The sequence below is a fragment of the Neolamprologus multifasciatus genome, chromosome 14 (assembly GCF_963576455.1).
Source record: "Neolamprologus multifasciatus chromosome 14, fNeoMul1.2, whole genome shotgun sequence".
Classification (NCBI taxonomy): Eukaryota; Metazoa; Chordata; class Actinopteri; order Cichliformes; family Cichlidae; genus Neolamprologus; species Neolamprologus multifasciatus.
In genome coordinates this window covers 14316691-14332388 of record NC_140452.1, presented here as the reverse complement: position 1 = coordinate 14332388, position 15698 = coordinate 14316691, and the positions used below count along the sequence as shown (strand labels likewise).

The 15698-nt window shown below is 41.5% G+C and overlaps 1 protein-coding gene across 9 annotated transcripts in view; it reads right to left on the bottom strand.

Moving 5' to 3' along the window:
* Nucleotides 1-13432, bottom strand: part of nectin1b (nectin cell adhesion molecule 1b) — a 162115-nt gene extending 148683 nt beyond the window's left edge. For 8 of the 9 annotated variants that reach the window (XM_085183979.1, XM_085183985.1, XM_085183982.1 and 5 more), the window contains exon 1: nt 12552-13432. In XM_085183979.1, the coding sequence (XP_085040105.1) occupies nt 12552-12603 (52 nt within the window). In that variant the 5' untranslated portion in view covers nt 12604-13432. Of the gene's footprint in view, nt 1-1787; nt 6046-12551 lie in introns of those variants that run through there. The other variant, XM_085183980.1, reaches the window with a different exon arrangement.
* Nucleotides 13433-15698: the final 2266 nt, after the last annotated feature.

Genomic DNA, 15698 nt, shown 5'->3' with positions numbered 1-15698 from the left:
TGCAACTGCCATGATAGTTTAGTCTGTCTGTCATGACATGTTCACTGCATTACTGGTCGCATAAACAACTGCTAAAGCTCCAATACCCTGAAGCAATACCATTACCATAGAACTCTGTAGCCTACTGGCAGTAACAGTAGTGGTGCTGTAGTAATGTGCTGGTTAAATTAAGATGATCAATAAAGTCGACGAGACTTATTAGTCATTAAGGCGTTTAACCTCCTAGGACCTGGCGTCCACATATGTGGACATCACATTTTGGGTTATTTAGACCAAAATACTCAATTTTGCTCTATAAGCGCCTGATATCCACTTACGAGGACATTATACTGTTACTGTTCTTAAAAACAAAAATAAGGTAAAAAAAAAAAAAAAAATCTGGTAATTCTTTGTTTTTACATTAAAAATGCATGTCGTGGAAGAGTTCGGGTCTTAGGAGGTTAATGAACATGAGATACACCTTTTGAAAAGTGACGATTTGCTGCTGTGCTTATTTCCTTATTTTCTTGCACATCTTTTGATTTTCGACTGCTTTTACACAAACATACAGATCAAACAATATGGCCGATAAAGATAAAAACTTCTTACATTTACGGTAAAAATACTGCTAAATGTGTCGAATTTTGAATGCCTGTAACAGAATCCTGTGGAATAGCTGTGAAACTTGAAATTGGTAGTGGCTGCAGCTCAGCGACACAGACAAGACAGGAGCTGCATTTGATCCAAACTCCACCAGATTACTAATGAGGTATTGACCTATGAATGGCACTTTAGAAATGACAGCTACTAATATTGACCTTTAAAAAAGATAGAGTATAAATAAAGTATGAATAAAGAGTGGTTCCCAAAGCTCAGCACTGATAATGTGCCAGAGGTCAATACCAAGACTCCATTAGAGATGTTTGAGTAAAACAATCTCTTGGAATACAATGCCACATTTAGCCATTTGGCCCAAATGATCCCGTTGAACAAGCACGGAATATGTGAATGCATTAACAACATGCAAAGCGGGCTTGTGAGTGAGTACAGCTGGCAGACTGATGGACAAGAGGCAACCTGGCTGTGCAGACCACAGCTCTGAAATATGCCTGAGTGTTAATTGGAAACATAACTGCTTCCTCACTGAAGCGTGTCATTAGAAAGGAAATAAGTAGCAGCAGCAAAATATACAAACTAGTCATAAGTATAAAAGAACTCTGCTCAGTACGATCGGAGCCGGCAGATGAAACGACACTAAATCTGACTGTGGCAATGCCGTTATCTTAACACAGACAAATAGCCTTTTGTCATAAACTGCCCTGGTAGCAAAAAAATGTAATTTGTACTCGTCGGAAACCCTTTTTTTTTTGTCCTTGAGCCTCAAAATTAATTTGAAAAAGTTCAGTGTGGTTCCAACTGTGAAACCTTTTTCATGTTGGAATTTCTAGCTTAATCTCGGTGTCATTTTGGACACACTCGCTGTGGAATAAAACACCGCAAAGGATGTTTTGAGTTTTTGAGTTTCATCTCAGGTCTGTAGTGTCAGGTCTGTAGTGTGGCCTGACCCATGAATACTGATGACAAACGCAGCAATGTAGAAATGAATGTGTGCGTTTACGGTTTAGGACACGCATGTGTCGACAGGTGTATTCGCTGGTGCAATGTCCTAAGGGCGGGCAGATGTGTAGACGTGGTGCCATGGAAGTGCCCATGGCCTCTTCTTATTATGACTCTCTTTTCATTTTTAATGTATTTGTAATTCCCAATTGGGAAATATCGTCATCTGCATGTAATCATAAAATATTTACCTGGTCCGCTAGTGCAGCTGGTATTGTTTATCCAGGATTCACGCACAGCGATGGGTCTGGTTGGGGAAATCCTTGGAATGGCAGCTGGTGCGATGCCATCTCATGTCAGTGTCTACTTCCAAATGTAATTAATTCCATGTTCAGAGTAAAATTGTGTCATTCTTGCTCACTGCTACCTTTGGTTTTGGGAAAACTCCTCGGGGAAAAGGACTTTGCAAAGATATGCTTCATCTTTTTCCTTTTTTTTAAAGCACTTGAATTCTGTATCTGATCATACAGGTGTACTATTATAATGTCAATAAGTGCCTCATAATACACTTGTGGTGCCCCTACTACTGTTCAACACCCTACCCCCATTCCCTGACCTCCATTTCCCTGTTGGTCAGTCCACAGTAAATCCGAAAAGCCTCCCAGCATCTCCATGGCGACGGGCCTCAGTCGAGCAGATGGCCTCAGTGTGCCGCGCGGCAATTAAAGAGGGAGTGATGAGCGGGGAAAAGAAAGTGGGTCAGGATCAGGAGGGAGCAGGGCCGGGAACGTGAAGCTGCCTCTGCCTTGGGCTTGCGCGCAGACGTGTGCAGTAGCGCACTCAGCGACGTGCGCACACACATATGAGTGAGTTTATGCATCAGTGCATCCCATCCCGGGTCTTCTCAGCAAAAACAAATATCCACCCCTCACCGGTCACATAGCATGAGCAATGTGAGAATAAAAAGAGGGGTTAGGGATACAGGGAAGTGCAGTTCACAATGAATTGCCCCCCAAATCTGGCGATAAAAAGTTCCTCCAGAGATTCCCACAACCTAATCAATAGGATAAACCCTTTAACTGTCAGTGACATACGGAATCACCTCTGTTATTTGGATTACTTCCACTGGAGCTGGAATTGCCTCCTTTTTTTTCTTCCTTTTTTTTTTACAGTTAAACCAAAATTTCACAAAAAGCAGGAATGAAACGCACTCTTGGTGATGTGTGGTAAATCCAATGTTTCATCCCCTGTCAGCTTTCACTGCATATTGATCAGACTCTTGAAACATGGACTTCCATTTCATCTACACTTGGATCAACTTGTTATAGCTTCTGACTTGCTCAATCCTTACATTTAGGAAAGCTTTAATTCAACTAATTTAGCAGACAATATGAGCTTTAGCACACTATAGGGCTTTTAATTGAATTTACCTTTTTATGTGTCATAATATTCTTAGAATTATGCCATAAGAAATGCATTTGTTTGAAGTCAGTTTTAATGGAGAACACGAGTTAGTTCTAGGGGGGTTCCCTTGGCTTCCCGCATAGAAACAAAAAAGACCTAATGAGTTGGAAAAAATTGAATGAACTTTTATTTGCACAAGGTTTTTCTTCCAGTGAGCAGCCCCAATGTGCCTAAATAGAACTTATGCCAAGAACAGTATTTCAAGGCAAACTAGAATCACCCTTGGAACATAGCCTTATTCAGGAACAGCATGACCCACTGCAAACTCCCATCCCCCGCAGGGTGTGCACGTACATCTCAATTCTCTAGTTTCACTTTTTCTCTTTGGGATAAGGCTGTTTTCCCATAAAAAAAATTGTGCTTTGCCATGACTCAGGAAGTGAGGTACAATCCATAAACCCATTCTGCAGAACTATTTGAAACTCAGCAACCCGAAGGGTACGAGTCTGCAGGCTGTAAGAGGGTAGGTATTTTAAGGGTTTTGCTGAGGTATTAAACAACCTCTGTACCTCCGAGTTTCTCATTCAAACATTTGTTCCTCTTTAGCTTCTATTTTCAGTTTCCTAATGCTGACAAAAAAGGTACAGAGTGCAAGGAACAATTGCAAGTCCCTTCATCCATCTGAAATAAATATTTACGATGCTCGTGCTCCATGTGAACAGAGCATACAACAAAAGTGGGGCAACAAATCTGACTCAGACAAAGGCATGCGAAGGCAGTGTTCATTCTCACTCTTCATCGGTGAGTCTTTGAGCTGTGTGGGTGCAGGGTCGCTGAGTGGGTGTTCTTGTGACCACTTACATCTGCATAACTTATAATCATATAGATGTTAGAACACGTATATTGGACATGCGGGTGGGCGAACGGGAAACCCTTGATCCCCGAGCCTTCTGTTTCTGTGGACTAACATGACATTTGGCATCTTCATGGCTCAATGGACAATTGGTGTGAACTACAAAATGGCCCTGTGTGATGCCTTTACTGGTATCAAAGCCCTCTCCAGATTCCTGACTGGTAAATTCTACTTGCAACGCTGTAGCCAAGTAAGGCGTGTGCTGCCAGAATGGAAGGTCCCATGTGGAGACCCCTGGCAGTGTTATTCAGCTGCAAGTTGAAGTGAGGGAGAAGGGAAAAAAGAGAAGAGGAAGAAATCCTATACAGAACTGTTTGGAATTAGAAAGGATTACCTTCAGGGAAAACAGTAAAAAATAATCTAAATAAAATGTCAATGCCAACTGGTGGTCAAATATGACCTAAATCCTCTACTAAACTTTAGGAACAGTTTTTGTTTTGTTTCTTCTCTTAGCCAACATAAAGCTTGTGATTTTATTTGCTATATATTCAATAAAAAAGTACATATTTAGAAAAAAAATTGGAAATTGCAGCTCGTCTCTTTGGATCTTGAATCTACTCCCCGTGTCTGTGTATTTCTCTAAATGCGTTTGCTTCCTCCCACAGTCCAGAGGCATGCTTATTTGATTAATGGGTGAATCTAAACTGGCCATAGGTGTGTTAGCCCTGGATGGGCTGGAGCACTGTCCAGGGTACACAGAAGGCTTACCCATCTGCCGTTCAAAGGTTCTGTTTACGAAGGGCAGCTAATCACAACAAAGTTGGCTTAGAGGGAGGAGACTAAAATGGATTGTTCCAGATAGAGGATGAACTGAGGGGCTGTAGTCAGCCGCAGTGTAAGGTAAATAGAGATCATTTCAAATTGTAAATCATGTAAAGCTACTGTAGTAGAGTCTGAGAACAGAAACATGAAACTGGAAATGAACATGATGAACATAACTCCCACCACCACCACATATAGCTTAACTGTGGTTTAAAGCAGTTTCTATCTATTCCAAGAAAAGGTGAATTAAATATCAGCCTAAGCCATGATACAAATGGGGATAACGAGCAGTTAGGTACAGCAGCATGTTGTCACCTGGGAGACCTGCATCTAGTTCCAGTTCAAAATACAATGCTCAAGGGACACTGCAGCAACCCTGTATGCATTTTCTTTGATGCAAACCCTAAGGAGGGCATGTGCACATTTTATATTTATGAGTACAAGTCCCCTTGGTCAATGCTCACATAAGCTGCTCCTAATAAATGTCAGGAAAATAACAAAATAATAGATGGTTCCCTCTTACTGGCATATGACGTACTGTACTTTTAATATCATGAATTTCAGTTACAGGAGTAAATGTAGTTCAAGCACAACACAGCTCACAGCTTTGCTTTTAACGCATACAACTCGAGAGTTTAAAAAGGTGCACTGCTGATAAAGACTCGGGCCGTTACAGCTCGAGATAAAGGGATAAACAGAACCCCTTTGCTCGCTCTGGGGTGGGGCGAGTGGTTAGATTACTCACCTACCCACCCGCCCGCTTTTCACACACACATTCAAACACCAAATCTACTGATACCACAGTAGCCTGCATTGCCAGCTTAAAAAGAGAGAGGACATACAGGAAGGAGGCGGCGGAGGCCATTTGGCACACCTGACTTTCTGAAAACAATGCAACACTGGAGTGAAATTCAGCCAGGCTTGAAACTGAGGAATCAATAGCAGACTGCATTAGTTGCTTTGGCATAGACCCTGCTAACAAACTGGAAGGATCAATGCCAAACTGCAGGCCATCTACGTGTTTATCTTCACTGCTCTCAAAACAAAATTGAACTATGTGCAGAAAAATGAAGAATTTCTACCACAAGGTGGACCTCAGTCTTATTAATAATGAGAAGTATTGGGAAATCACGCGTCACCTGTGAGGCCATAGGAGAAATAAGAGACACGCACACATATAAGCTATATAAATCCTTCTGAATTGAGCAATAACCTATAAAATTGATCATAACGGGGAACAGAGCAAAAATAAATGAAAGACAGTGAGAGAAATATGAGGTGACCTGTTATCAGTCATATTCTGACAGTCTGTCAGCACAGGACTAGGGCACTAAGGAGCTTTACGCCAAGCTGCAGCACATTGGGAGCTTAACTATATGTCAGCGAGAATAAATAAACCTGTGTTTGTATTTTCTATGCAGCCCCCCTTTCTTATAGCACCACCACCACGGTTGCTGGTCCCCCCGCCCCACCCCATTTACAACCACGCTGTTGCTTTGAAGCACAGTCAGCTCCCAGAGAGATATCAGTGCGGAATATTAAATGAGCGAACACCATCACTCATTAAATAGGGAAACATTTCATGAAACAAACCCCCTTTTGTATCAAGTGCTAACCAAGCCGACTCTCAGCACGCACCGCTCTCAAAGGCAAAGCGAGGAAACAGGAGAGAGAGAAAAGGGGAGAATAAAGATAGAGGGGGGTACACCCAAGTTTGCAGAAAGTAAAAAGATAAAAATGTAAAGTTCTGGCAGGAGATCAACTCTGAGCCTCGCGAAAGCTTCTGCTGTGTCACAATGACGGAAATTCCTCACTACTTTACGAACCTATAAAGACTAGAAACACTGCTAAATATTAGAAATCCTCTATATTTTCATTTGAATGTGCTCTGCAAGCCAATATTCCATTTCAGCCTGACCCCTGGAGGTATTTATCAGCGGATGGCATGTGCAGTGGGTGAGCTGGAAGGCTTGTAATGAGATTGACAGATATGGTTTTTCAAGGCAGTTTTTAGTCAGACGTTGGAGGCAGCTTGTGCAGACATTCACTGTGTTAAAAGTTGACCTGTCTGAGTTCACGATTTTCATCCCAATTTGCTTTCAGCGGGATGGAAAACCCATCTATTCAGCCGCAAGTGTTTCAAAAACAAAAGACATCTCTAACGACACAAAAAAGCTTTTTTTTCCACCACTATATTTAGCGCTGTGATGTCAACTCCAACCCTAGCCCCAAACCCCAACCCCAAATATAGAATTTATTTTTGTTATTAATTTTTCTGTGAGAACAAATAAAAAAGAAATCCATATTTTGATAGAATAGGGTCAGGCTTACTGTTCATCGCTGATGGTGACTTTAACCTTACAAGTTAAGGTAGGAAACTGTGGCAACTGAAAAATGTACAAACCCCCCCCCCCCCCCCCACATTACACTTAAGATAAATAGAGAAATACAATTTTAGTATTTATTAGTGACATTATCAAGCTGAGGCAAAAAAAAAAACAAAAACCCAACATCATCAGAACGCCACCGTTTCCAGGGAAGAACTTGTAGCTAATATTTAATTTATAGCCTCCACTTGTCTAATGTGTCAGCCAACTGATATGTCGGTTTGACCCAAGACAGTAAGAGGCAGAGCTGCAGGCCAGCTCTTGTCAACAGAGCACACAAGTCAGCACAAAATTCAACTGAGTGGAACAGCAGAAGACATGGCAACAGTATCAACTACTCCATCAACTTTTAAAACGAGTCCAGCTGGTATAATTCACAAAGCAGGCTTGTGAGTAAAATACAAAAGTGTCTGGCTTACAGAGCTGGACAATATGAGCTCACAGCCAATGAAACAAAACCTAAAAGCTGATCAAGTCAAGTGGGTAACAGAACAGACTGTGTGCACTGTGACACTGTCTGTGCGTCCACCTGTAGCACTCTAATCATGTGTAAATTTGGGAACCTCTAAGCATCAGTTTTCCCCTTTTTTCTTCAAACTCAGCAGGTTGTTCACCGACTGGTTTCCAGTAGTACTCTGCACCCTAATGGAGGCACACCATCAGCCCAGGTGCCTGTTGTAAATTGACTTCTTCAGGCAGTCACACTGGGGGGGCTGGGAGCTGTGCTGATCAGATCTGCTTTATTTACAAGTATACAGCCTTAGTGAAAAGATCAGGAATTATCCACACTCTCAATCCCTGATCAGCCCACGACTAAATGCTCTAGTTGTAAACCCAGTTGCAATGAGCAATGAATGGTACTTCCATATGGCATCTTCTTTAAAACCAATGAAGCAGAAAATACAAGAAAGGAAAAAGAAAAAAAACAAAAAAGACCCATTAAAAGGCTGCACTCCCTTCACAACAATTTTGAAAAACAGAAATGGATGCAGATCCTGTAGAGAAATAAATACAATTTTCTTTTAACAAAAATGACAGATTACAGGTAGTAACTATAGTAACGGAGCACTGAAGGGAAAAAACGGTTCAGAGAAAATCTACAAGCTATTGGCAAGCCAAGACGGTGTCTCGTGAAAACAGCACAGACTGTCAGAATCCTTCCAGCATCTGAGATTATTTACTTTTTCGTCTGTGAAGATTTACATCTAGTCAGCAACCATAATAAGCCTATCCTAAGATGCTGCAACAGCAATCTGACAAAGAGTAAAGAAAATATGGAACAAGTATAGTTAGTCAATTCTCATTCTCAAGATCAGAACTGGAGTTTAACCATTTAATCCCTTGACAAGGTTCAGCTAAACAGAAAGAAAACGACTGAACAGATTAATGCCAAATCAGAAAAGCTGAGGGCTAGATTTGATCCCTTTTATTGATTTCCCTTTCCTTCACTTTGCTGATACTGCGATCCGACTTGAAACAGAGAAGCATTTCAATGATTTAAAGCATAAAATTGCAGCTGCAGCTTGCTGATAAATGTGTTTTCCATCCTGTTTCTATATGGTGACTGTCTGGTGTTAAGACAGCAAAGGATGCAGATAGGACACCTGACAGACACTATACACCAAAATAAAGACCAAATAAAACATTATATATGATACTGAACTGCATGTTCTTACAAAACAGGCTATCTGGTAACTTTAAACTGCTGTTGTCTGGGACAAACGCTACTTGTGATATTTGAATAAACGCCTCCTAAAATAGCTTCATTCAGTGACTGGAGCGCAGCTCCAAACTATTTCTTTATCAGAGAAACATGCAAAAGACTGTAACGTCCTAACTTGGGGCCCTGAAACATAACTACAATCCTATATGTATGCTATTAACTCCAAACAATTGGAAAGATGAACTTAATTTAACATTCGTTCAGTCTTTATTAGTATTTGTGCAGTCATCCGCATGCAAGGAACATTCTATTTTGCCATAACCTTTCCATTATTTAGGTTCAGTGCTTATCATCATGTTTTATTCATCAGTTTTGTGACACACAGACTCTATGTGAAGACCACAGGGGCTGGAAATGTGCATCATGAACTAACAAAGAAAAGAGAAAATGTGCCTCTTGTCCTCGGCAGAGGTGTATAGAGCGATACTTTGAAAAAACAAAGAAATATCACTTGTTTGAGAGTACCTCCTGAAATTAATGAAGGGCCATTCAATTTCCATAATGACAGCAGACACACAAAAAGAATCTACCCTTTACAGGGACATTTCATGCAGTGATTTGAGAAGGATTTGCTAAGGAGATGACAGCACAACCCCAATGAGCTAAACACAGTGAGATGAAGTTTGAGTGGCCAAGTGCCTCCATTAGTTCTTCTGGCAAAAGCAAAGCTTAATCTCCTGTCAGCTCCCCTCAAGCTACTCTCCCAGGACTCAGAGTGCTCTCACCCATCCATCACCTCAGCGGGGACCAACGGGAGACTCCCCAAAGGAGCGAGGATCAAAGCAATTTGCATTCACACCGAAACCATCAAGGCCCAACAATCCCACAGTGACACTCTCCATTTCATTATATCACAACTGTCACCCAAATGAAATGCAAAATGTCATGGAGCGGCAATTACGGTTTTCTTCAAAAGAGCATTTTAACTTAGTTAAAAGCTAAAATGCTAATTACAATGTTCCACAGGCTAGCCTGTATACCTACCTCCCATGTCATAAAAAAGGAATTATCCGCATGGCTGTTTCAACACTCAACATCAAGCAAAGACTTCAAATCCATTTATGAATTTGCCTGAAATGTTCCCTCGACCCCCTGACTCCCCAATCAATCAATCAATCCAACTGAAGTGCATGACATTTCCAAACAAAAGTAGATTTTCAGTGTACTTCAAATGAGTCAAATACAAGCTGCTGCAGCAGCACAGCACATTGCCGTTCGTCACAAGTCAAAATGAAGTCTGGTGTGTCAGGCTTTGATGATGAGCTTGCACATAGAAACCAGGTAGTTAGCTGCTCGACTAATCTGTGACGGATGAAACAAGAAAGCCGTATATCAAGAAAAAGAAAAAGGGCAACATCGAGACTTATTCATGTGTCTCATGGGACATTATGTGAGAATCAAATCAACAAATAAGCACAGTTAAAGGTCACGGACACAAGACGATGCAGCTGTGTAGTGCCATCACAAGAGTAGCTTATGACTGAACACTGTAGACAAACACGGAGAAGAGAGCTGAACAACAGGGGTCTGCAGCAGAATGATTTTAGCTTTCATGCTGCCAAGTTATTACAAAGATTAAGATTCACAGCCACATAATTTCCAATCCTGAATAATAGCACATTCAAACTTGACACTCGTCCACCATTCATAGTTCATTTCCCAAACGTTAAATCCAACTAAGATGAGGAATTAGAGCTCGGAAATCCCCTTATCCCACCACTCAGAGTGATATCTATATGGGTTCCTACTGCACCGGGGCCAAAAGAATGGAGCCAAGCCATAAACAACCACCTGGTTGCTAACTGCATTCACACTCAATTAAATATCAGTCTGGAATACAGGAGAGACTGAGTGCTAATATACGAACACAGGAACAGAGCTGCTGTTATTATGCACAGATCCATTATTCTCAATCTTCCTTTTATTTGATAATCTATTTGGCGAGCGTCTCAGAATATTTCTGTGTTTATGAATTTGGCACTGCTGGGTTTTCCACAAATGGTTATTACCAAGCACAAATGGTTTTCCCTCGTGGATAACTGCAACAGGGGTTGCTGTGACTTGCATTTGTTAGGGCCTTTCCCACTTGTTTGTGCTTTAGTAATGAGGAAAGAGTCTGGAACATGTTGTACATCAATTAGACCATCAAAGCTAGTGGGCATTTATGGCAACGCCCTTTAACCTCAGGGTGAAGGAGCAAATCTTTGTTTTTGCGTGTCAAAAGAAATGGGTCCAAACAGATGCTGAAACACGAACTTTCAAAGCTGTTCTCTTCACGAAGATGTCGAAACACATTAATAATGTATTCACTTTGGTTTTAAATAAATTACAGCAATAAAAAAAGAGATAGGAGCAAAGCATTTTCATATATTTCTGATTACGCTTAGAAAACCTTTCTTGCTTTGCTCAAATAAGACATTTCCAGGACGCTTTAGGTGCACTTTTCGAGACATTTTTCCACTCCCTCCATTGAACAGCTTCAAAAGATTTCTACCGTGAATCCCAAGGGAACCAGTTAATCCTGATCTTCTCCACAAGCAAAGGGATCATCTCAATATAAATCAGACAGGGCTTTTGATCAAAGTATTCAATCAGTCTTAAATGCATGGAGCCACACGGAGCCTCACTGCGAACAAGGTCAACATCTTGGTTGTTCTCAAGCTCAAAGGAGTTGAAGAAAACAGGATGTGCCAGAATATTTCTCTAGTAAAGACTTATTAAGAGCTATTAGGCTCAAAGGGGATAACCAAAGTAAGAGCTCCAATATATTACATCGAGTAAACACGTACAACCTGAAGAATGAGGGTATTAGTGCCCATCGAAACTCTGGTGTGACCTTTTTTAGACCACACTTGACCTTCTTCCATTGTTTACTTAAATTGGGGGCCCTTACAGAGTTTATCAGTCTAGGATGTAAACAGTTTGGTAAATCTTCAGCTAGGCCTTAAAGCCCTCTCTGCATAATTAACCAAAAACATGAACACACATGCACAAATATGCGTTCCAACTAAAAGATTGTTAATAATGACACACCTTAAAAATGAGTCAAATACAGTTCTTAGGTATTTGCTTAATGATCAGCCCCACTTTGGGGAAGCTTTAATGCCAGGGTGATCAATGTCAGAGTATTGCTTCAATTATTCACATGTTAATTCGCTCAGCACCACCACCCACTCCAAAACACAAACTCCCAGAAGAATTGGTTTCAGTGTGACAGAGAGTTAAACGTCACCACGAGTCATTCTTCTGAAAATATGATTATTGGACAAGGAAACTACAAAACAAAGCCCCCAATGTGTCATTCGGAGATTAAAATGTGGGAATTAAAATTGATCCTAATTATATTTAATTATTGTAAGTACTAATTATTTACTATTTTAATAAATCAGCTAACAGGCAGGCGCAGAGGATAATATGTTTCAATTATCATTCCAGTGCACTCTGTGTCTCTGCACTCTGCCATTACGATGAAATATTGGAAAAACTTAAAGGGCTGCTGGCCTACATGGCTCGCATTTATCGCCATCTGCCTGCTGCCGGGGTAAGTTCATTTTTTGGCAACTAAATAAGTATTCTGCAGCCGTTTTGGATTCAAAGGCAGACACCACTTTACATTATTTTCCTCACTCCTGTCGCACATTTTGTTGCAAAACATAAGCCATGCAGTCTTATCAATCCACACATTCGTGCATTTGTCTAATCAAGTCTGTGATTACGGGAACATCATGCATCTCTCTCTCTCTCTCACACACACACAGAGAAAGCAGGGAGCTAATGATAAAATAAGGCAGACGATTCACTGCTGAAGTCTATTTCTACGGCTTACCTTGAATGTTCAGCGCCAACAGGAGCGCCCATATCCCCACATACACCGCCATGGCACCTCAACTATCCGGATCTGGTCTGATAACCTGAGAGTAGATGGATAGTGCTCACTCGACACAACACAGACCCCGCATGCAACTTCTGGAAATCCCACTTCGGTCCAAACTAGTCTACCTCCCTTACACAGCAGTAGGAGACTTTCGCAAAACTAGAGGATTGGTGGTGCGCTTCTCCGTGCCAAAGCATCAATTTCTCGTCTGCGGCGATTCCCTGTCTGCCAGAGAGAGTTTGCACTAAGGAGAACCTGGCTTGGTCCCCAAAGCGAGATCCAAGCAGCTGTAGAATTGCTGTTTAGGCGAAGAAGTGCTTTACAAAATAGCAGGCAAGAACAGAAAGGAGCGCTGGGTTCTTATCAAAGAAGCTCTTCCAGTTTAACCATATAGCCTTTGTTGCTCCATCCACCGCAGCGCCTGCTGAACTCTCTCTCCCCCCCCCCCTCCAGTATTGTGGAACTGAGGTAAAGTGGGCGGGAGGTCCTCGATCGATGCTCTACTGGGAAGTTTCCAACACTTAAGAGTTCCTCCGAGGCAATGTTGTTTCTCTTTCCACTTCCTTTGCAAAACTAGCACAACACCTTGCAGATTAGTGGGAATGGTCCCTGTTTTAGTTCCGTATGTCCCGGTTCTCCCGGTGTGCAGCCACGGCCAGCTTTCAGAAATCAGCACACCAGGCCGGCGAAGTTGTTGCAACTCCAGAAATGGTGGGATGCGCCCCCTTTTCTGGTTCTTTTTTTGGATGAAATACAGTGTGGCTTTATCCTGCTGCGCGTACCGCCCCGCTGATCTGCCACCACAGTATGTTGCTGACTATCGCTGACGCTTTGGGAGAGAGATCGGGATCGGATGACGTTGTGCAAGGGAGGAGCTTGGATTGTCCTGCGAAAAGCATCGCCTGGCATACTGCAGCAGGCAAGTAGCCCCTACTCGGGGTGCTCTCAACTTTTTTTTGCATGCCATGTGGTCTCATATATGGCACGATTGGAGCAGGCTTTAAAAATGTTCGCAGAGGAGTAAAAAATACAACTGCTGGAGGATAGATCTGTCGAAAAGACTGAGTGGGGATGTGGGAAGACAATGGCACAACCCGTATAAGTATACAAAAGTGGAATAATCCAGTGCACGCACTACTCATATTGGAATCCCCTTAGGGCCAACGGAGCCACTGAAACTATTGACACTTGGCGAGGCGTCTGACAGGAAAAGAGAAATGCGAATCAAAATAAAAACTTTCAGTGAATACATGGCTTACATATTAAAACTATTTCTTAGCTCATAGTATCGAGGGAGCCAGAGAATTCATCCAGTGAAATTAACAGCCAAATGAATCCTATTTCTGTCTTTGTTATTGTCTGTTTTGCGTGGTCTAGCAGACTGAAACAAACCAGTATCAAAATCAAATTTGATTTATTTCCAGTGGCCAAAGGTGAAGCACATATTTTGAGGCTCATCTCATAAGGCAAAGCCCAATAAGACTTACCCGTCAATTATTACACTTTCAACTTCAAATTAATTAAATAATTGAGAACGTATATTATTTTTACAAGTGGGGAATACCCATGAATCTCCTCAGTGACGCCCACAGAAACCCCAGACCTCAAGTAAACCACAATTTTAAAAAATAAGCTGGGGCAGTGAAAGCTGAATTATGATCCAAAGTTATCCATGCATACACTGCTAGTGATGTAATGGCTCCTAAATTAAAAACAGAGGAAGTGACACTAGAGGAATCTGATTTTACTGCAAAAAATGACTCACCATGACTCTGTGTGTGTCTGGTGGGGTGGGGCTAGAGAGCTAGTTTATATCATGAAGCAACTGTGAGAGCTGACTAACCACACTCAGTAAACCTTTTCCTTTCCGTGTTCCATACTTTCTCATCCCACTCTCAGGAGCAACCAAACAGGAAGGTACTGGCTGTAAATGATTTTGGGGATGAATGTGATAACACTTCCCTCTTGTGGACAGAAAGTCTTTAGATAATTACAACAGATCAGGAGTAACATGGTTAGAATTGCAGATTCGACTGTGTTGTTTGAAGGGTGCTGGTTTGCATGTGGTCCAAATCCTGTCTTTGATCATGATCTAAGATCAGCTCCACAGAATAATCTGCAGAACAGCAAGAGAAATTGTCTGGCATGACAAAAGAATACCGAGCCAACTGCTTATTAGGGTCAGAGTGGTGGCGACATTATTCATTCTGTATAAAATGGAAAACTACAAACAACAAAAACTATTCTCTCTAGGTGTACAGTGTGCAGTTTATATGCCTGCAGTTCTGTTAAATGTAATAAGAGTAAGACAAGGCATTTCCACAGGGAGCATGCAGATAAACTAAAAAGTTGACATTCTGTTTCGTCAAATAGAAAGAAAAACAAAAGACTCGCTGCTAAAAATTCTGCACACATTTCCTGTGGTAATGGTTTTTACAAAATGTAATCATGCCATCAGAATGTACTGTGTAGTTCGCAGCTAAAATGTTTCGCTGACTATTGATGAGGTGCATACTGAAGGTGGAAATTCATGGGTATCACACGAGATAGCAGGAGTATTTTCCAGGGTTATGAATAAAACATGCAATATGAATTAACAATGTCAATTTAACATTACATTTTACCATTGGGAAGATAATCATTTAACTTAATATACCTTGAAAGGTCAGAGCAGCAGCAGAAGCCTGGAGGTATATTGTAGGAATTAGTCTAAATCTGATAGACCTGGAAAATCTGGATTTGGAAGGGAACATAAAATCCTTCCCTTCAAGGCCAACTACCTTAACTTTGCCCTTGAGCAAGGCATTTCATTACTGCAGGTGGCTAAACTTGCCAGCTTGAGTGTTTGTAGCTGTGTGAGTCGAAACTCAGCTGTCAGAAAGCTTCCACACTTGGAACTTCCTACAAGAGATAACAGTTTAAAAAAAAGCAACAAAAAAACCTCCGGATTTGCCCCTTGCCTTTGGTGCATTAACTCCGATGCCCCCTTCATCGAGCGGCCGAGGTGATTGATTTACAGGCAAGCTGATGAAATTTGATACGCTTATTCTGAACTACTGCTTGTGTCAGAGCTCAAGGCGAGGTTTGAGCTGCTGTCGA